The 22,444-nt window shown below is 34.9% G+C and overlaps 2 protein-coding genes across 2 annotated transcripts; both read left to right on the top strand.

The window, feature by feature from the left end:
• Positions 1–4,422: 4,422 nt before the first annotated feature.
• On the top strand, positions 4,423–10,777 carry eif5a (eukaryotic translation initiation factor 5A). Its single transcript, XM_059327046.1, has 5 exons — positions 4,423–4,502; positions 8,110–8,297; positions 8,994–9,098; positions 9,889–10,020; positions 10,428–10,777. The coding sequence occupies exons 2-5, from the start codon at positions 8,130–8,132 to the stop codon at positions 10,491–10,493; spliced, it is 471 nt and encodes a 156-aa protein (XP_059183029.1). The 5' UTR covers positions 4,423–4,502; positions 8,110–8,129; the 3' UTR covers positions 10,494–10,777.
• Positions 10,778–17,768: 6,991 nt separating this feature from the next.
• Positions 17,769–21,912, top strand: rpl22l1 (ribosomal protein L22-like 1). Its single transcript, XM_059326472.1, has 4 exons — positions 17,769–17,907; positions 19,248–19,361; positions 20,624–20,745; positions 21,763–21,912. Exons 1-4 carry the CDS (start codon positions 17,899–17,901, stop codon positions 21,908–21,910), a joined length of 393 nt encoding a protein of 130 aa, XP_059182455.1. The 5' UTR covers positions 17,769–17,898; the 3' UTR covers positions 21,911–21,912.
• The last annotated feature ends 532 nt before the right edge of the window (positions 21,913–22,444 follow it).

Below are 22,444 nucleotides of genomic sequence, written 5' to 3'. Positions count from 1 at the left end.
GGGACTTTAAAAAATTAAAAAATGAACAATCTCTATAAACAAGTGCAAGTTTTGCAGGATTTATAGGTTGTTTTTTGTTTTGTTTTTTGCAAATTATAATCAAACTTTAGTGCTTAAATGAGCTGGTCAGTAGATCAACTAGAAAAAAATCCCTTCATTAGATATTTATGAAGTAGAACGGGAACTTTGTTAAAATGGTAATATAAACTTTAAAATAAAAATTTAATTTCACAGTAGCATTATAATCCAGTTTGTATTTTTTTTATTTTTTACATACTCTTATAGATGTTCCATGACTTTTGGACACTGTTTGACATTTAACTTTCAAAGTCGTACTCCACTTTAGCCTGACAAAGTGGCATGAAAACCAAAGAATCCTGCACACTTTTAAACACTTGAACTCACTTTAAAAGGTAAACAAGTGATCTGTAGTGCAAAAGATTTAATTTTGACATGTGCATAGGATGAAAAAATCAAAAATCTCTAAACAAGTGCAAGTTGTGCAGGATTTATAGGGTTGTTTTGCAAATTCTAATCAAACTTTAGTGCTTAAATGAGCCGGTCAATAGATCAACTAGAGAAAAATCCCTTCATTAGTTATTTATGAAGTAGAACGGGAACTTTGTTAAAATGGTAATTTAAACTTTGAAATAAAATTTCACAGTAGCATTATCATTTTCCACATGTGTTATCTGACTAAAAATGAAAATCTAGTTTGTATTTTGACATGTGCATAGGATGAAAAAATGAAAAATCTCTATAAACAAGTGCAAGTTGTGCAGGATTTATAGGGTTGTTTTGCAAATTATAATCAAACTTTAGTGCTTAAATGAGCTGGTCAATAGATCAACTAGAGAAAAATCCCTTCATTAGTTATTGATGAAGTCGAATGGGAACTTTGCTAAAATGGTAATTTAAACTTTAAAATAAAAATGTAATTCCACAGTAGCATTATCATTTTCTACATATGCATGTGACTAAAAATGAAAATCCAGTTTTTATTTTTACTCTTATAGGTGTTCCATGACTTTTGGACACTGTTTGACATTTAACTTTCAAAGTCGTACTCCACTTTAGCCTGACAAAGTGGCATGAAAACCAAAGAATCCTGCACACTTTTAAACACTTGAACTCACTTTAAAAGGTAAACAAGTGATCTGTAGTGCAAAAGATTTAATTTTGACACGTGCATAGGATGAAAAAATCAAAAATCTCTATAAACAAGTGCAAGTTGTGCAGGATTTATAGGGGTTTTTTTTGCAAATTCTAATCAAACTTTAGTGCTTAAATGAGCTGGTCAGTAGATCAACTAGAAAAAAATCCCTTCATTAGATATTTATGAAGTAGAACGGGACTTGAAAAAATGAAAAAATGAAAAATCTCTATAAACAAGTGCAAGTTTTGCAGGATTTATAGGTTGTTTTTTGTTTTTTTTGCAAATTCTAATCAAACTTTAGTGCTCAAATGAGCTGGTCAGTAGATCAACTAGAGAAAAATCCCTTCATTAGATATTTATGAAGTAGAACAGGAACTTTGTTAAAATGGTAATTTAAACTTTACAATAAAAATTTAATTTCACAGTAGCATTATAATCCAGTTTGTATTTACATACTCTTATAGGTGTTCCATGACTTTTGGACACTGTTGACATTTAACTTTCAAAGTCGAACTCCACTTTAGCCTGACAAAGTGGCATGAAAACCAAAGAGTCCTGCACACTTTAAAACAAGTGATCTGTAGTGCAAAAGATTTAATTTTGACATGTGCATGAAAAAATCAAAAATCTCTAAACAAGTGCAAGTTGTGCAAGATTTATAGGGTTTTTTTTGCAAAATCTAATCAAACTTTAGTGCTTAAATGAGCTGGTCAATAGATCAACTACAGAAAAATCCCTTTGTTAGTTATTAATGAAATAGAATGGTAGTTAAAGGTTTTAAACAACTCTATTCAAAGATTTGTAAATCTTAGACTTAATATTATAAAGTAATGTTATATTTTAGTCTTGATATAATTTGATCTCACTTTTTTACTTAATCACCATCTAGATAATAATTTCCCTATCAAATAAACTTATAATTTCTATTTTTCTTGTCTTCGCTATTCAACACAAAGAAGAAATACAAGACTACATTGTTTCACAGTCAAATCAGTGGAAAGTGGAATTACTGCGGTCTGCTTTGGTTTTGAATTGGATTTTGTAACTGCAATTTGTGTATAATTATTTCTCTGAAATAAAGCAAAATTGAAATGTAAAACTTTGTCACAAGATAAAACTGACATCAAGGAGTTTATTTTTAGTTATAACTCAATTTTGACCAAAAATGTAGTTACTGCAGTTAGACTTGGTAGGGCAGAGAAGTGATATAATTTTCCACATATGCATGTAATATTTGACAGAAAATGAAAATCCAGTTTGTATTTTTTAATTTTTACATACTATATATATATTATAGGTGTTCCATGACTCTTGGATACTGTTTGATATTTTACTTTCACCACTTTAGCATTGGACACAATTCAAATCTTAAATTAAATATGAAAGCTAAAATGTAATATTGCCTCATATTCCATCTGTGCAAACATTATTGAAGTCACAATTAAAATGCAGTTTTGTAATGCAAATTGTGCTTTGAGCTTTGATTTAAATTTTACCCAAATAAAACATATATGTGGAAAATGATTATGCTATTGTGGGATTATATTTTCTAGTTTACATTATTATTTTAATTAAGTCCACTATGGGTTTTATTATGAGAATAACAGTCATGCTTGCAGCTCTATGAAGCTCAGCAGAGCTAAAAGCTTACAATGATATAATGTACATATCACATTTTTTTTATTTATTTGCAAAGTAGGACACAATGTGCAGTTTAAATTTAGGGTAAGTGATCTGTGCCCTCTTTGCATGGCAGCCCCCTTATTTGCATAATTAAGAAAAAAATGCATAAAGACATTAAATTAAAAAAAGTACAGAAATAAATACATTTTGCGGGAAAATTCAATTGTAATATCAAAATAAATATATTAAAGATAAATAAATACAGTTTGTTTACCACCCAGTCATGTCTTTCACCCCCCCATAAAAGTAATGGATCAGTCCGTGTGACATCATCACTGAGAGAGTGACGTCACACACGTTTTTTTAAGAAGATGCAGCAAAAAAAAGTAAACTGTTAGTTTCTTTTTATTTATGTTACATTGTTGATGTAACTGTCAGATTGAGGTTGTCAGTCTCACAATTAAATGTGTAGAAAATTGTTTAACATCAAAATATTAGTTTTATGATGTTCTAAATGCAATGTGGTGATATTTTCTGAGCTAAATATTGAGTTCTCTTTGACACGTTTACACCATTTCAGTATAAATGTGTCAAATAACAGGGTTGAATTGTTAGTTCTGGTACTTCTTAATTAATAGAAGACGACAATGATTTCACACCCCAAATAAGAAATATGAAGTTTGTTCAATGGTGAGAACAGTATATTCAGAAAAAATTGCAAATAAAAAAGCAAATTCTCATGATAATGCATATTTTGAGAAGATATTAAGGCTGATGGCCGATAAAATTGGCTGTCAGTAAATGTAGTGGAGTAAAAAGTAATTTTTTTGCCTCTAAAAGTGGAATAGAGGTATAAAGAAAATGGAAATGTTCAAGTAAAATGCAAGTACCTCAAAATTGTACAGTACTTGAGGAAATATACTTCCATCCATGGATAAAGGGTGGGGAAGTGTTTATAATATAATATCTTACATATAATGTAAATATCTTGTCTTGTCACTTTTATGCTGTGCCACAAAATTTTGGACACAAATTAAAATAGTTAAGTCTTTTTGTAAGTGTTTTTTCTCAACTCAATTGTATGGCCCAAGGGAGTATTTATCATTTATAAGTATTTGATAATGATGAACTATATGCAAAATGTACTTGATGAACAAGGTTTTTATATATATATTACATTAAATTTGGACCTAACCCTCTGAACCCCAACAAGCCGTTTCAGTGGGGTTTTTTGTTGCTTTTTTCACATTTTCCTCTCTGTGTGCTTGTATTTCACTGCAACATATAAAATCTATATCTCAGACGCAATAACATATAAGTGTAATATTTTATATTTCATGTTTACTGATGTTTGCACCGGGGATAGGGGGGAAACGCAATTTCAATTCTCTGTATGTGCTGTACATATGGCAGCATTGATAATAAAGTTGACTTGACTTGGCAATAAAATAATTGATTGTCCAATAACATAATTACATTTTCTGCTGTTAAAGGGTGTGGCAACTCTTCATGGGACCCCAGAAGAAGCCTCTGGTCCCCTCATCGCTTGTGAGAGCCGCTGACCGGACGAGTTGCCAGGTCTGACCAGGCTCGGACCTGGCAACCCTTTCTGCCGGCCGCCACCGGAACACATAAACGACCCCCCCTCCCTCCCTCCGCCTCTACGGATGCTGCAGTAAAGTTGGCCGCGCCTGCGCAGTTTCGGTCCTCTTTTTCTTGGAAGGTAAGTGTGGCATGGCGCGTGTTTCTGCCTTGGGGGGGATAAACGGGGACTTAACGGTTCTTTAAGTGGACCGAGAGCGGATTCAGAGGCGTTAAAGTGGCTTCGTGGCGGTCTGAGCAGCCGTGGAAGTAGTTATTGGGTGTCCCGGTGGCCGTAGTCCGGCGGCGGGGCAGGGTAGGGTGTGGGTGCCCGTGCTCAGGCTAACGTTACCAGGGTGAATCAAAGGGACACGCGGCCTTCATCGGCGCGGCCGTTGGAAGTCGCTTGTCATCCTCACGCGCTCGTGTCTGCGTTAATCTCCGTTTAGAATCCGACGTCATATGTCCCGCGAGCTCTCTAAATGTCGATAATGTGAATAAAAGCGGCCCTGGAAGCGGCAGAAGCGGCTGTCGACGGAGCGTCAAGCTCCAGTTGGACGGAGCTGAATGGACGGCTACCGTTAGCACGTTAGATAACGGTACGCGCTGATTGTGTAGCAGCAGCGCATTTTAGCCGGTTAATACACACCAAGGCGGCATCACTTAACGAAAATAAACCTTAGTGAGCAGTTGGATTACACTCAAACTGAAAATATGTGTCAGTATGTGGTATTGGCTGGTTATTGTCAGTTGGCTTTGTACCGTTATTATGTGGCGCTGTTGCACTTGTAAACTCCAGGCCGGATAACTTTTTTTTTTTTTTTCTTCTCAATGCTTTATTGAAAATCACAAATAAACATTTCTGGCACGTTTTTCACTGGATGTACCTTGCAAATGTGTAGAAAGAATGCTAGGTGAACATCAATCAACAGTAAAACTTATAATAATAATAATATCAATATCGTCACCCTGTTAAAATAATCTCCTAACTCGTTATTTCAAGTTTTGCAGGAAATGTAAAAAACTTCACTTAAGTGTAACATATGACATTTATTGATCATTTCACTCAAAGGATGTAACAAAGGATGGCTATTGGCATAGTAATAATAACATTGTGTGTAAATTATGTAACTTAAGAGAAATAAATGACTCAGGCAATTTTTTGAACATGCCATTGTGACTTAAGCAAGATATGGTAACACTTTATTTTGAAGGTGTCTACATAAGAGTGACACAAGTGTGTCATAAACATGACATGACAACTATCATGAGCATTAATGTTACTTTGAAGTGTCATTAATGTTCATGACACATCCCATGTCATGTTTATGACACGCTCATGCCACTCTTATGTAGACACCTTCAAAATAAAGTGTTACCATATCTTGCTTAAGTCACAAAGGCATGTTAAAAAAATTCACATTTTATTTTGACTGGCATAATAATAAATCTGCTGTCACACACTTGACATAGACATAAAATCACATGATCTGATCAACTGAGGATGTAGGTGATTTTACCATAGGTGAGCGGCGTCATGAGGAGATGATTTAGGCAAAAAAAACAAGGCGATTATTTTAACAGTGTGAGGATATTGTAAATTCAGAGCAATTGAAATAAAATTAAAATAAATAGACCAAAATAATGCATATAATACAGTCTAAATGTTGTTTTCAATAAGGGGGATTTGCATTAGTTTTAGCTGTTCATTTCAGTGGGAAAATTCTTCAATTATATAATTTTTGTGCCTTTGTTATTGTTACAATGTTGAGAATGAGATTTTAAGTAGGCCGGATAACTTGCTGAGCTAATGTTTATGTCAGATTACTAAAATTAGTCGCGCTCAAGAGTTAATGTTTTGATCCGATCAAGCTTTGATACAGTGTTAGCTAGCTGGCTATTGTTGGTTTTGATGAGTTGTCAAGTTCAGTTTAAGTTTTTCATGTTTCATTTTTTAAAGTGGTAGAAGTATAAGTGGCGCAGCCGCCCAGCCTTGTGTGTGTTCTTGTACTTTCTACATAGTGAGGACCAGAACACATTTTTTAACCCACAGAGTGAGGACATTTCGGCCGGTCCTCACTACTTTAAAGGCTTTTTTTGAGAGTTCAGACTTTGTTTAAGGATTCAGGTTATATTAGGTTTATGTTAAGGCAACCAAAAATAAAAATGAGTTTATAAAAAAAAAGGATAACTAACTAAAACTGTATTGTGTTGTTGCAAAACTAACTAAAATTATAGTGAAAATGTCCTTAGTTTTCATCGATGGATAAGACAAAGGAAATAAAGGCAAAATTTACTGTGACGTCTTTTAATCTCCCACCCAACAAATACCACATTACAAAAAACTAAAACTAATAAAAACTAAACTAAAGCATTTCAAAAAATAAATACTAAACTAAAACTAAGAAACTCACTCTAAGAACTCATTAAAACTAACTTAATTTGAAAACACAAATTCACAACCGAATTAAAACTGATGAAAAATCCAAAACTATTATAACCAATTCCAATGAGGGCCTCACAAAGATAGAAATACAAGAATGTATGTGTGTAGCCGTGCTGGTTTGTCCCGATTTGTGTCGCTGCATGTCCATAGTTTTAACTTTTTATTATCCAGAGCGGACTTAATGTAATCACGGGGACAGATCATGAGGATGCCACTTTTTTAGCCGACATCTCGCGATATCGATTTACAGGGTGAACGCGTACAGTGGAGCCCTGCAAAGGCTGCAGCGCTCCCGAGGAAAACCAGCCACAGACGGGGCTATTAAACTGCTGTTTATCCCGCAAGAATTGAGCCAAAATAAGACAGTAAACAGATATTTTTGTTATGTTATTAAGTCATAATATTTGCACCCATAATTCCTTTCCTAACAGAATTCCTCAAATAAGGATTTCCCCCCAGCTTTTTTAACCCGTTAATTACCTTTTTTTTTTTTTTTTTTTTTTTAAAGGTACCCTGAAGGTTTTAAATTGTGGAAAGTGATGAGTAAAAAAAAAAACGTTTTATTGACAAGTAGGTTTGCACATGCGAGGAATATTTCTAGGTATTTTGGTGCATAATGATGTCCAAAAGTCAAGAGACATTATAAAACAATCAATAGGAAAAACTAAGAGTAAAATTTGAAGAGCTGTTCAGGGAAGTGTATGTTATTGATCATAGGATGTGACCTGAAAGCTAAAGAGTGTGTGTGTGTGTGGTTTATCTATCCGATAAGTGTTCCAGGTGACATTAGTTGATTCTGTTCTTTCCGCGTTAATTTGTTTATGACAGCTGTCCATGTAAACACCAACAAAACTATGTTTCTCTTTCACTTAAATGCTCATACTGGTGAGATTCTTCATTTTAACACTCAGCCACCCATAAAAAGATCAAGTCCTCTGAATCCCAACCTGTCTGTGGCTCCAGGTCCATTGGTTTCTACTGTACATGTGAAAGTCCAAAAACAGCAGTTCTTTATGGTTTTAGCAAATCAGAAGTTACTCAGACAGTAGTAGATACTGTTTGTTGGAATATTTCCAGTTGTGGATCCAGCAGAATTGGAAAACCTCTTTTTAAATATTAAGGATAATGTCAGTTAGTGCCAGTGTAGTGTTTGTATCTGTACAGTTTTTCTTAAATCACATGAATCAACATCCTGATTATGATTGTACATCAGGGATAGACTTCCAAAGTGGTCAGTTTAGTGTTTGAGCTGTAATCAGATCATTCTTTTTGATATTAAATGCTCTATATATGTGTTTTGCAGCACCCCTGACCCATCGCACCATGGCAGATTCCGATCTTGACTTCCAGACTGGCGAGTCTGGCGCCTCCGCCACCTACCCCATGCAGTGCTCTGCTCTGCGTAAGAACGGGTACGTGGTGCTGAAGAACCGCCCCTGCAAAATTGTGGAGATGTCCACCTCCAAGACCGGCAAGCACGGACATGCTAAGGTATAATTATCCTCATCGTATGGTTATGTGGCTGTCCTTCACAACCGGAGAGCAGTTGTATCGAAGTTTAAAATGGAGTTTTGAAATTAAAGAGAGTCAAACGGTGTCGGAGATGGTTTTGGCAGAGCTCCGAGGCTCGGCCCGGCCCTGCAGCAGCTCAGGTTTCTGCTCCGAGCTGCCTCAGGTGTTGCTATAAAGATAGCGTCTCCTTATCTTCTTATTCAAACACCAGGTGCTCCCACGTGTTCTTTGGACTTGGTCACGGTAAATGGGGGAAAAATTGAGATTTGCCGTCACTTATTTAGTGATTTTTGAAACCACAAAGAAAGGTCTACAGTGGTTTATTTATATTGGAATCACATTAGACCTGCTTCCAAAAAAAAAAAAAATCCTTTTGTGAGCTGTCAAGGGGCTACAGATGGTAACTGACCTCGTGGCTTATTCTGCAGCATTTACAATGATCATTAATGATCAGGTCTAAGAGTTCAGACATTAAATAAAACATCCCTGATGCCATCACTTTGAAAGATTCATGCTTTAACCCTGCTTCAACTGGAAATCCATCTCACCTTTTTGTGCCACTATATTGTAAATTTGTTGTCTGAAGTCATGTTTTGTCTCTTATAACCTGCCTAGATTTCCTCCCGACAGATTTCTTTAAACACTTAACCCGACATGGTGATTTCTCTGTTGTAGGTTAACCTGGTTGGTATCGACATCTTCACCAACAAGAAGCATGAAGATATGTGCCCCTCCACCCACAACATGGATGTTCCCTCTATCAAGAGGTTAGACTACCAGGTACGCAGGCGCTCCAAACATCTCCGGAACTTTCTTTGACACACAAGTGTCACTGCGGCAAACTAAAAAGAATGCATAGCTCAATTAGAAACAACGTGCGACTGCTCTGTGCCACCTCGAGCTACGTAAAGTTAAGCAGCTGCAGGTTACTTGCATAATTTAGTCAGAAATGAGCCACTTAATCTGGTCATGGGTGTGTTTTCAAGTCAATATTATGTGTTTGATGAATCTTTAATGTTAAACCTTTGCAGTGCATGCAGACTGTTGCTATAAGTCTCTTATTGGCTGCGTATTTTCTGCGGCTTTCTCCTCCACTTTTTTTATTTTGCAAGAGTGCAGAGTGTGCATCCTGGGCTTAGTGCTGCCCAGGACGGTTCTGATTAAAGAAATGCAAACAAGCAAGGGCATTATTTTTAGACCCTAATGCAGAATTTCTGCAGCCAAACGATTCTCCAGTGCTGAGATGGGTCTGTATGTGTCACTGATGATTCTGCTTTCCCCCCCAAACTCTTCTGATAGGAGCAGATATTTTATATGGAAATGGCACAACTCCCAAAAACGGCTCATTGATTTATGCATGATCAAATTGGGACCTGGTGTATGCAAGTTTTTGGCATTTTACTGTGATTATTGGACCCTTTGTTGGATCGTGGAGGACAGTAAAGTCAGTAATCTGATGCTACAGGGTGAATAAGTGGAGGAGCTGTGTTTATGTTACTATAAGAATAGGCTTGTTAGCAGTGTTATGTTGTTGTTGGTGTAAATGAGTGTCTTCCTCTCACCGTTCCAGCTGGTTAACATCAATGAGGGCTACATGTCCCTGATGGCGGACAACGGTGACATCAGGGAGGACCTGCGTGTCCCTGAAAACGAAGTCGGCAAGGAAATCGAGTCAAAGTTTGAAGCCGGTGATGAATTCATGGTGAGTTTAATAAGCTTGTTGATGATAATAATAATTAGGTTAAGGTCTCTTTAACTTGATGAACCTCTGCACTAATGTATTGGATGACTCTTAAAGGGTCACGAGATGGTGCGGTGTAATTCCTGGGCTGTAGGCACGGATCAGGTTTTATGGTCCTGAAGACGCCCGACACCACAGACTGAAACCTGTACATGACCTTACAGCAGTTTCTTGGTGTTTTCTTGCACAAATGGCATGTTGAAATGGAGATAAATCTGCTCTGTGTTCATGATTTTAACTCTCCGCTGAAACAGGATTCAGTCCTGAATTAGAGGCGAACGTCGTCACGCGGAGAAAATGTGAGGCGCGAAAGCTGCGTGTGTAAAGTTTCAGATGATTGACTCGAACACGTTGTGTGCTCTCTGCAGGTCACCGTGATTTCTGCCATGGGGGAGGAATGTGCTGTCGCTACCAAGGTCTTGGCCAACAAATAGGGAGACGGACTTTGCTGCCCAGGCAACAAGCACCACCCACAACCAGTCTCTTGCATTCTCATTGGTTCTGTCACCAAAGCGTCGGCCTTCACAGACAACCTCAATCATTCTGTTGTGATTTCTCTCATCATTGATCTTTTGTTTTGTTTTTCTCCCCTTTTTCGTTTCTCTTTTCCATTGCTGTTGGGGATCGTTCCACTGCAGCTCGCTGCGTGGTCCTCTGCCTGATCACTGAGGTTTTGTTTGGTAACAATCTACTTTATATAAAACAACTTCAAAAATAATGATCAGTTGCTCATTCCTGCTTATTTTTGCCTTCAAAGTGTTGGTTTTGCCACTCACATTCCTGAATGTTTAAATAACAACGGGATTCAGCTTTTGTATGATTATTTTTTTATATTCTTGAATATAGCAGGTCTAAAGCCTTTTAGAGGGAAGGGGAGGGGAGGGTGGGGCAGTTTTTGAGTTGTTAAAGCAGTGGGAGGGAGGGTAGCCCCTGTAGATGCTAAATTCTGGTTTAGGCCGTCCCTCTAGCAGCCATACCGCTTTCCAGCATGGCCTTTGCTCTGGTTCCTGAGTGGATTGGGCTCGACAAGGTCCGTTTTTCTCGTAATCGCTGGGATTGGTGGTGGCTAGCACTTATGAGCACTTGAGGTCCACCCCAGCATGTCAAAGCTCTAAAACCAAGAAAAGAGAAGCGTTTTTTTAATTTTTTTTTTTTTCCCCCTGACCCCTAAGAAGAACAGAAACAAACTTCAGTGATTTACCCTCGTGATGCCAGTCTCGTCTGTGTAGAAGTTTGAGGGGCGTGAGGGTCCTGTGCGCTCACACCTCTTGTGAACCTGCCCCGGCCATCCCCCAATACAAAAGGAGTGTTATATATTGTTTTGAGAGGCATGAGTGTGTAGCGGTGTGGGCCTCCGAAATGTGTGAGGCGGTTTGCAGTGAGGCGTGTGTTTCTTTTGAGGGACTCGATCGGGTTGGGGAGGGTGGTAGAGTTGCAAACTTTTTGTTCACTCGAGGCCTTTGTCACCTGACTGGAAATGGCAAAAAATAAAAACGATGAAACAAATGGACAAAAACTGCAAACTATGTCTGGTTTTCTGTCTCTAATAGATCCATTAATTTCATAGGTTCAGTCAAAGTGACGCTGTAGCTCTTTACATGCATGAAGCTGGCGGTTTGTGCCTCAAATCTCGTGGTTGATGACGGCTTCTTTTTTGCTGACCGGTCTCAAAGGGTGCATTATAAAAATAAACAACAACTGATAAAGTAGCCTAAAAAAACTGATTTCCAACATAGTGCATAAAAAGTGTATATAAACAAAGATGAAAATGTCAAAACACCAATTCAGCAGACAAAGCTGCTGGGAGGTTTATTCTGCTGTAGATATCTGGAGAAACTTTAGGTTAAATTAATTTTAACCAAAGCAGAAGCAGCTTTGATTGTGAAATACACTAATAAAGTAACCTACTTCCTTTTTTCCCAAGTTGCATGTTTTAGTACTTTTAAATTGTAGCAAAGTCTTATTTGAAAACGCTGAAATACTCAAAACAGAAGTCCTGCTTTCAGGGATTTTACTTCAGGTGACACATGCACACTAATGATCCAGGTTTCAGTGACCGTATTCACAATTTGATATAAACAGAACATTCAGTTTGGGTATTCCGATACATTTTTTTTATTTAGATGTGTTATGTGCAGATAATATCTTGATTTTTAGGAGCTTTTTTTTCCTAGCACATTCTTACAGCACGTTTGAAACAAATGTTGAAAGTGAGCTGCAGCCAAATACTGGGAAAAAATACAAGTGGCTGCTAAATTTGTTTCACTGGGAGTCAAAAAGAAATGATGGTAATCTACAGAGTCCCTGGTGGTTTTTAGAGTCCTCAGCTGAAGTGGTAGGTGGAGCAAAGAGTTAATTTCCAACCTGGGTGACTGGAAGCAAACACAATGGGAGCAACTCTGTAGGGTGATATTAAAAGGGACAGACATAAAGTTTTTATGCAAATCGTAAGTTAGGATGCATAAAGACATGGATGTTACTGGAATAATCAGGTTAATTAGCCATGCAAATGGCTTGGTAGAACGTCATTTTTGGAATAAATTGCATTATTATTAAATTAAAGTATTTAGTGTGAAGTGCATTATGTGACGTGCTAAATGCATCAACCAAAGTCGTGTTGATTTGAATGTTAATGTGCTAAAGTTCAGACTGAACATTGGGTCACATGTATATTTTCATAAATAATTATTTGTGTTTCCACTGAAACATGGACACATTAACAGTAATAATACCACTGCAGATGGTTTAAAATATAGGAAACTATCTCTCCGAATGAAATAAAAACTGCTGGGAAACATGTAAACCTTGTGATTGACAAGCAGGGAACACATGGAGAAGAGACTGATTTTATGTTTTATAAAACATAATTGTGTTTAGGAGAGGGGTGGTGGCTCTCTGTGGCTGTGACAGAAGAATTATATGAAATGAAACAGTTGTTTCTTTACATTTTAATGGTCATTTATCATTGGTGTAACAATTAGTATTTTTCAAATGTAAAAATCTGTCACTTATGACACAATACTTAAAAAAAAAAAAACATTTTAGTCAACTAAAATGCTTACGAGAGTCTACGGCCCGGTGCCTTAAACTCTAAATCAGGGGTCTCAAACTCAAATTACCTGGGGGCGGCTGGAGGAAGTATCAAAATGACCAAAAAAAGACACAAAATTACCCCAAAAAAGAGACATAAATTTACAATACATAACATTTCCACTTCTTCCGGTAACAACAACACGGCAGATAATAAACGGTAGCAGCTGCCTTTCTTTTTGTTTGAAAGGGTTCAAATATTTTAAAATCAGTTAATGTTTGATATAAATGATTAGGTCAGATGTAGGTGAAAAAAATCAGTTTAATGAAAGTAAAACAATGGATAATATATGTTTAACAAAATCAGTGTTGCTGCTAATTAGTTCCAGGCTGCAATAATTCAACTAATTTTTTTGACTTTGCATGTAGGATATTGAAAATAAATCATATTTTTTGTTTTTCTCATTAAAAAAACATGATGGTATTGTGAAAAAAACTGGCATTAAAGGGTTTAAATATTTAAAAATAAATTACTATTTGATATCAATAATTAGGTCAGATGTAGGTGGGAAAAATAGTTTAATGAAAGTAAAATATATAATATATTTTTAACAAAATCAGTGTTGCTGCTAATTAGTTCCAGGCTGCAATAATTCAACACAATTGTTTTTTACTTTGCATGTAGTATATTGAAAATAATTAATATTTTCTGTTTTTTCCCCCTAAAAAACACGTTATTATGAGAAAAACTAACATTTAAAGGATTAAGATATTTAAAAAACAATTATTGTTTGATATGAATAATTAGGTCAGATGTAGGTGGAAAAATAGTTTAATGAAAGTAAAATATATAATATATTTTTAACAAAATCAGTGTTGCTGCTAATTAGTTCCAGGCTAGGATATTGAAAATAAATCATATTTTCCGTTGTTTTTCTCATTGAAAAACATGATGGTATTATGAAAAAACCTGACATTTAAAGGGTTAAAATATTTTAAAATATGTTTTTGTTTGATATGAATAATTAGGTCAGAATGAAGGTGGAAAAAAATCAGTTTAATGAAAGTAAAATATAATGTATAATATATTTTTTAACAAAATCAGTGTTGCTGCTAATTAGTTCCAGGCTAGGATATTGAAAATAAATCATATTTTCCGTTGTTTTTCTCATTAAAAAACATGATGGTATTATGAAAAAAACTGACATTTAAAGGGTTAAAATATTTTAAAATATTTTTTTGTTTGATATGAATAATTAGGTCAGAATGAAGGTGGAAAAAAATCAGTTTAATGAAAGTAAAATATAATGTATAATATATTTTTAACAAAATCAGTGTTGCTGCTAATTAGTTCCAGGCTAGGATATTGAAAATAAATCATATTTTCCGTTGTTTTTCTCATTGAAAAACATGATGGTATTATGAAAAAACCTGACATTTAAAGGGTTAAAATATTTTAAAATATTTTTTTGTTTGATATGAATAATTAGGTCAGAATGAAGGTGGAAAAAAATCAGTTTAATGAAAGTAAAATATAATGTATAATATATTTTTAACAAAATCAGTGTTGCTGCTAATTAGTTCCAGGCTAGGATATTGAAAATAAATCATATTTTTCGTTGTTTTTCTCATTGAAAAACACGATGGTATTATGAAAAAACCTGACATTTAAAGGGTTAAAATATTTTAAAATATTTTTTTGTTTGATATGAATAATTAGGTCAGAATGAAGGTGGAAAAAAAATCAGTTTAATAAAAGTAAAATATAATGTATAATATATTTTTAACAAAATCACAGTTGCTGCTAATTAGTTCCAGGCTAGGATATTGAAAATAAATAATATTTTCCGTTGTTTTTCTCATTGAAAAACATGATGGTATTATGAAAAAACCTGACATTTAAAGGGTTAAAATATTTTAAAATATTTTTTTGTTTGATATGAATAATTAGGTCAGAATGAAGGTGGAAAAAAATCAGTTTAATGAAAGTAAAATATAATGTATAATACATTTTTAACAAAATCAGTGTTGCTGCTAATTAGTTCCAGGCTAGGATATTGAAATAAATCATAATTTCCGTTGTTTTTCTCATTGAAAAACATGATGGTATTATGAAAAAAACTGACATTTAAAGGGTTAAAATATTTTAAAATATTTTTTTGTTTGATATGAATAATTAGGTCAGAATGAAGGTGGAAAAAAATCAGTTTAATGAAAGTAAAATATAATGTATAATATATTTTTTAACAAAATCAGTGTTGCTGCTAATTAGTTCCAGGCTAGGATATTGAAAATAAATCATATTTTCCGTTGTTTTTCTCATTGAAAAACATGATGGTATTATGAAAAAACCTGACATTTAAAGGGTTAAAATATTTAAAAATATTTTTTTGTTTGATATGAATAATTAGGTCAGAATGAAGGTGGAAAAAAATCAGTTTAATGAAAGTAAAATATAATGTATAATAAATTTTTAACAAAATCAGTGTTGCTGCTAATTAGTTCCAGGCTAGGATATTGAAAATAAATCATATTTTCCGTTGTTTTTCTCATTAAAAAACATGATGGTATTATGAAAAAAAAGGGTCATTAAAGGGTTAAAATATTTTAAAAAATCAATTAGTGTTTGATTTTAAACCAGCTAGAATCAATCAGCTCTCTGCCACTGTAGAAGACAACGTACAAGTCCGCTTTATGTCCAGTATATAAAGTGTAAAGTGTGTTTGTGAGGCCGTGGCAGCGGAGACACACTCAGACACACCCAGCTGACTGTCCCCAGCGGTGACGTAACCATGACTACTCTCTCGTGCGTGTCTGCACGCGGAGCCACGAGCGAGCGAGCGGCACCACAACGGAAAGAAGGATGCATGTTCTCCATCTGACCAGTTATGGTTCCTCTGAGTCATCAGGACGGATTTTATTTTCTCCCTCTGTGTGTTTGAACAACAACAACGCAGCTGAAAGAGCCGAGCAGGGGCCCGACTGTCTGTGTGTGTGTGTGTGTGTGTGTGTGTGTGTGTGTGTGTGAAGAGGCTGTGAATGATTGACCGGGCTCAGCAGGTTTATTATCAGGGTGTGTTTGGGCTCCAGGTGACCTTTGGACCCGCATCATCCTAAACAGAGAGCGGCTAAAAACAACAAGCATTTAAACTTCTATCCAATCCAATCCCCTTTATTTATATAGCACAATTTTAGCAAACACAAGGTTTCCAAAGTGCTGCACAAACAATAAATACATAACACAATACAAAGAGATGTAGTAAACAATAGATCAGTAAGATGCAATAAATTAAAAATGGGATAAAAATAAATAAAATAAAATGTAAAATGTACTGCCCGCACAAAATAAAATATGCATGAATACAATAAAAACAAAAAATCATAAAATCATAAAATCAACACTCTACGTGGTGTTAAAAGCCAACGAGAAGAGGTGGGTTTTAAGAAGAGATTTAAAATGAGACAGTGAGTCATAAGTCATTTGGTTTTCTCTACGGAAGCCCATTTAGTTAAAAAAAAACAACAACAAAGAATTAAACTGAACCTTAGCCTGCAATTATATAGAACTTAGCCATAAAACAGTTTTTTTTTTTTTTAGATTATTAGCTGTTTATTTTGAGTTTCTAATTCATTTGAGACACTAAGTTGTTATTTTGTGATATGTCATATTGGCTTTTTCCTATAAATTTGTGATACCAAGTCATTATTATGCAATACACTTTTTTTTGTGATACAAAAGTAAGTATTATGTGATATAATGTAATTTTCAGATGCTACATGGTATTTTTTAGATGCAAATTCATGATTTTTGCAATATAAAGTGATTATTTTGCAATAATAAGTCTTTTAAGTAATTATTTTTTAAATGCTTAGTCATTATTTTAAGTCACTAAGTCAAAATTTTGATATGGATAGTCATTATTTTTGCAATAATAAGTAATTTTTGTGATACAAAGTCATTATTTTTGCAATAATAAGTAATTTTTGTGATACTAAGTCATTATTTTTGCAATACTGTTATTATTTTTTTGCAATATTAAGTTATTATTTTGCAATATTAAGTCATTATTTTGCAATAATAAGTCTTTACAATACAAAGTTAATATGTGATATCATTTTGCAATATGGAGTAACAAAGTCTTTTAAGTAAGTATTTTGAGATGCTTAGTCATTTTAAGTCACTAAGTCAATATTTTGATATGGATAGTCATTGTTTTGCAATAATAAGTAATTTATTTGTGATATTAAGTCATTTTGAGATACTAAGTCAATATTTTGATATGCTAAGTCAGTATTTAGTAATAATTAAGTTTTTACTTTGAATTGCCATGTCATTATTTTGAGATAAATTATTTCAGAATATTAAGTAATTATTATTTAAATACTCAAATAGTCATTATTTTTGATATATTAAGTCATTGCTGTTGCTAAGTTATAGCCCAAGACTAGACTGAATTATTATTTTTAGATACTATTTTTTTTCTAGAAAGTTTCTTATTATGATGACTGACAGGATCTTTTTTTGTACAGTTTTCAGACAAAACTATTTTAATTTAGAGTCTAACTGTCGGTTTTGCTGGTGAACTGGAGATAAAAGAAACATTAAACATCCAGCCGGGAGCTCGGCAGTGCCCTCGGCCCTCTCACGGCTCGTTAATCGAGCCATTTTTTCCACTTTTGTGTTTGGAAAATGTTTATTTCTGTAGCGTTAGATACGGGGGATCACCATATACGGTAAGGGCGTATCAGGCGACGTCACTGCAACGTCACATCCGGAGCGGGTCTCCCTTTCCCCTCCGATCTCCGAATATGGCGCCGGTAAGTCTTAGCAGCTCCCTCTGAAATCTGCTTAATTCATTGATAATAACTGGCCGTTTTCACTAAAACTGATCAGTACATATTTAAACAGAGTATTGCTTTACTTATGTCAACTACTGAGTGGATTAAAGCGAAGGAAACCGAGAAAACAGCAGAGTTAGCATTAGCTTCCCGTTAGCTGACACGTGTTCCATTCATTAGCCTGTGACAGGAAGCCAGACTCCATAAGAATAAAAGGTGTTTTAGTACATTTCAGTGGTTTTCCTTTACTTGACTGGTTAACTTGGTGTTTGCTGTCAGTCTACATGTAGTCTGGGGCCCACTAGTTAGTTCGGCATAGCTTTCATATAAGCTAAGCCTTAAATACATGAGAAATGAAAAACTTTGTCTAAGTATAATATGATTCTTCTCCTCTAAAATAGTTTTTAGGATCATTAAAAAAGGTGTTATCGAGATTACATGTGTTTGAATGAACAAATTAAGTTGCTATGTGTCATCAGGAAAGAAAAATAATAATTTCTTTACCACTTTACTTGAGAAATGCATTTTTTATTGGTAGTATTCAGGTTTTGCATGTTCAATTGAATTTTATTTTAATTTGCAATAATAACTAATTGTTTGTGATACCAAGTCATTATTATGCAATACTAAGTTAATATTATGTGATATAATGTAATTTTGAGATGCTACAACAGTATTTTTCAGATGCAAAGTCATCTTTTGCAACACTGTTGTATCTTTTTTTGCAATATGAAGTCATTATATTTATTTTTTAAATTTTACTTTTCTTATTTTTTTTTGCTGGGACAGTTAGATTGTATAAATTATATGTTGATTGTAATTCAATGATTGTAAATATTGCTTTCTTTTATTGTTATTAGTTTTTCTTTTCATCTAAAATGAATAACAGAATTATAATTTATTGTAAATATTGCTTTCCTTATCTTGTTATCTTTTTTCTGATGCTTGCTTTGGCAATATATACATTGTTATGTCATGCCAATAAAGCCAATTGAATTGAATTGAATATTGCAATAATCAGTCTTTTAAGTTATTGTTTTGAGATGCTAAAACAGTATTTTTAGATTTTCATATCTTATCTTAGACTCATTTCTATTACAACATTGTATATAGATAAAAGATGTATTTTGTAATAAAGAACGTGGTACATTAAGAGCAGTTTTGTTTGAGGTTGGATGCATCATTTTCACGGTTGTCTTTTATATGTTACCTGACAAAAGTAAGAACTCTTGAGTATTAATTATGTTGGTTGAACAGTAGAATCTCTTCTGCTGCTGCTGACACCTGAACTTTCTGACTCTATTTTTTAAACCTCACAGCTCAAACAGAAAAGGCCGATTGTTGGCAGGAAGACCAGAAAGGGAGCTTCATGGAAGTTCACCTTGGACCTGACCCACCCGGTGGAGGACGGCATCCTGGACTCTGCAAACTTTGTAAGTCTTACTGCAAGAGTTAATGCACTGGTTAGACACATTAAAGCCCCCTCCAGTCTATTTTGGTATTATTTGACTTAATTTTGTGCTCAAAGTTTAAATAAAGAATCATATTGTTAACTTAACTTCATGCTCGTTATGTCGTGAGCTAGCCTAAAATATTGCATTAAAGCTCTTTAACTGAGACTTATTTTTAGTGTTCTCCACCTTTACTTTAGTGTGTTGTTTAATTGCACGATGGCTCTTTGTTTACTGTGAGAGGAAGCTATCAGAACACAGGATGACTGACAGAATCAGCACAACACACCGACCCGCTGGCTCAGATAAATAATGCACATCAGCGCTGCAGGTCTACTTTTTAAAATGCAGTTTTGGAGGTTTGCACTGCCTCGTACAGATCCAGAGCCTGGGAAAGTAAAGAACTTTCAGACAACTCTGTTCAGACTCAAAGAACATCTCTGTGCAGCAACGGAAAAAAAAGTTTTGTGCAAGAAATAACAAAAGATAAACGAAAAAGAATAAACAGAGCAAGTGAGAGGGAGAGTCTGTGTGCTGGGTTAATGCTTGTCACATTTATAGTCTGATAAACCATAAATTCATTGGTTTCAGTGTCCTAACACACGCTTTCCAAGCTACTTTTACTAAAGCTGGTTCTATCTAAACTGGGTTAGAAAAACTTTTACTAACCTTTAATCTCTGTTTGATAAAGAACGTTTACTGTTGAAAGGGTTAAAATCTTTAAAATCAGTGTTTGATATCAATAATTAGGTCAGATGTAGGTGAAAATAAATCAGTTAAATGAAAGTAGAACATAATGTAAAATATTTTTTATAGCTTGCTCTTAAAGAGCATTTTTTTATGCACTCAGCAGTACAGTGTAAATATTTGACACTGCACAAAAAATAATAATGCAGCAAAATCAGTGTTGCTGCTATTTATTGACAAGTTCCAGGCGGCAATAATTCAACACAAACATTTTTTCTTATATCAATGATTAGGTCAGATGTAATCAGTTCAATGAAAGTATAATATAATAATGTAAAAAATGTTTTTGAGGGTTAAACAGGAGGTTCTACTGGCTGGAGGCTTCAAGTGTTCAGAGTCTCCCTTTATCGTGACACAGTCCAAAATGAGATCATGAAAGGGTTAATTTCATGATCTTTGCACGCAGCTAACCTTGTGTCTGGACTAGGGCTGCCTTCCCTAGCTCCCATCATACTAGGGTTACCTTCCCTAGTGCGTCACTGTGTTCTGTCCCACAGGAAACCTTCCTCAAAGAGAGGATCAAGGTCAACGGGAAGACGGGGAACCTGGGTAACGTGGTGCAGGTCGGCCGTCTGAAGAACAAGATCAACGTCACGTCTGAGAAGCAGTTCTCCAAGAGGTGAGACCTGCTCAGCAAATAAACCTCAACCAGCAGTATCAATGAAAATCCAGGGTTCATACGGGTGCTTAGAATCCTTGAAAATGCTTTAATTTAAATGTTGTATGTATGTATTTTCAAGGTTTTAAAAGTGCTTGGATTTTGGATAAAGTGCTAATAAATGCTTGACATTCTTACTGTATTTCTCTTGCAATCTGACTATAGATAACTGCATTTTTAATTGAAAAAAATATATAAACTGAATAGCCTATAGCAGGGGTCTCAAACTCAAATTACCTGGGGGCCGCTGGAGGCAGTATCAAAATGACCAAAAAAAGACACAAAATGACAGAAAAAAACCCCCAAATTACTTAAAAAAAGACAAAATGGCCAAAAAAAGACACAAAATTACTAAAAAAAAAAAGACACAAAATGACCCCAAAAATACACAATATTACTTAAAAAGACAAAATTATTTAAAAAAAGATTTTAAAAAAGAACATTTCCATTTTGTTAACGTCGTCATAGAAACAAGTGAAACAAAGCTCCAGCTTGCGCAATAAAGGGACCTTTCACACACGGTAAAGTGCCATTCATATAAAACTCACATTAAACTTTCATATCAAGGTGGGGGCCACAAAATATCGTCACAAGGGCCGTGAGTTTGAGACCCCTGGCCTAGATCCTATTTGTGGGTCCTTCCTCCTAGTTTGGGTCGTGTTAAGTTCCACCAGCTGACGGTTGATGATTTTTGTGAGCTTCCTTTTGCTCCTAGCCCCTAGATTCCCATACCAGTTTTATGAGAATAGCAAACTACTTTTAGTTGTTAAAAGTGTAATACCATTGTTAAGTGAAATTACCCCTTTTAGTATCGAAGTACTCCTCTAAAACCATTAACAACCGTTGAAAGGTCCTGGAAAAGCTTGAAAATGGACCTTGAAAGTGCTTGAATTTGACCACTGAAAAAGTGTACGAACCCTGAAAATCACAACAAATCTAATTTCCTGGACTTAACACTGGACCTCTCCTGCCTCTCAGGTATCTGAAGTACCTGACCAAGAAGTACCTGAAGAAGAACAACCTGCGTGACTGGCTGAGGGTGGTGGCGTCCGACAAGGAGACGTACGAGCTGCGCTACTTCCAGATCAGTCAGGACGACGAGGAAGAGTCGGAGGCAGACGAGTGAACTCTGTCTGTGTGTGTCGGGAGAATAAATGTGGAGAAAAAAAACTTTTCTGTCTTCTGTTTTTATTGAGCTGTTCTCTAAACACACAACAGACGTGTCAGAGTGGTTTACTGCTCCTAAACCAACTTATGGTTCAAGTTATTCTATATTTCTGCAGGTTTATGGACACAACACTGGTGTCCATAAACCTGCAGATGTTTGTTGCACTACACTGAGTGTCCACTAGGTGGAGCTACAGCAACATCCTGAGGATACAGAGGAGAATACAGGTACATTTGTAGTATTTATCTACCATTAAATGTACCAAAACTATTGAATTTTTGCTACATTTAATGTGATTAATTGATAGAATTTGACATAAATGTATGTTTTGATTTGTCTTCCTTCACTAATGGTTATTTTACTTTTCTATTTAATTCTCCTTTTTATATATGTATATTAATTCAAATATTTTTACATTTTTTTCTTCATGTATTTTTAAACGTAACTACATAGATGATAGGATTTTTTTTTAAAGATTTATTTAAAAATATT

This window comes from Centropristis striata, chromosome 23 (genome assembly GCF_030273125.1).
Source record: "Centropristis striata isolate RG_2023a ecotype Rhode Island chromosome 23, C.striata_1.0, whole genome shotgun sequence".
In the NCBI taxonomy this organism is placed as follows: domain Eukaryota; kingdom Metazoa; phylum Chordata; class Actinopteri; order Perciformes; family Serranidae; genus Centropristis; species Centropristis striata.
This window is presented reverse-complemented; position numbering and strand designations above follow the sequence as displayed.

Excerpts from the sequence above, each read along its gene's own strand:
- eif5a (XM_059327046.1), top strand. The coding sequence starts at position 8,130 with ATGGCAGATTCCGATCTTGACTTCCAGACTGGCGAGTCTGGCGCCTCC. Across the intron at positions 8,298-8,993 it reads GCAAGCACGGACATGCTAAG|GTTAACCTGGTTGGTATCGA; the intron begins GTATAATTATCC and ends TCTCTGTTGTAG. Across the intron at positions 10,021-10,427 it reads AAGCCGGTGATGAATTCATG|GTCACCGTGATTTCTGCCAT; the intron begins GTGAGTTTAATA and ends TGCTCTCTGCAG.
- rpl22l1 (XM_059326472.1), top strand. Across the intron at positions 19,362-20,623 it reads TCCTGGACTCTGCAAACTTT|GAAACCTTCCTCAAAGAGAG; the intron begins GTAAGTCTTACT and ends TCTGTCCCACAG. Across the intron at positions 20,746-21,762 it reads GAGAAGCAGTTCTCCAAGAG|GTATCTGAAGTACCTGACCA; the intron begins GTGAGACCTGCT and ends CCTGCCTCTCAG.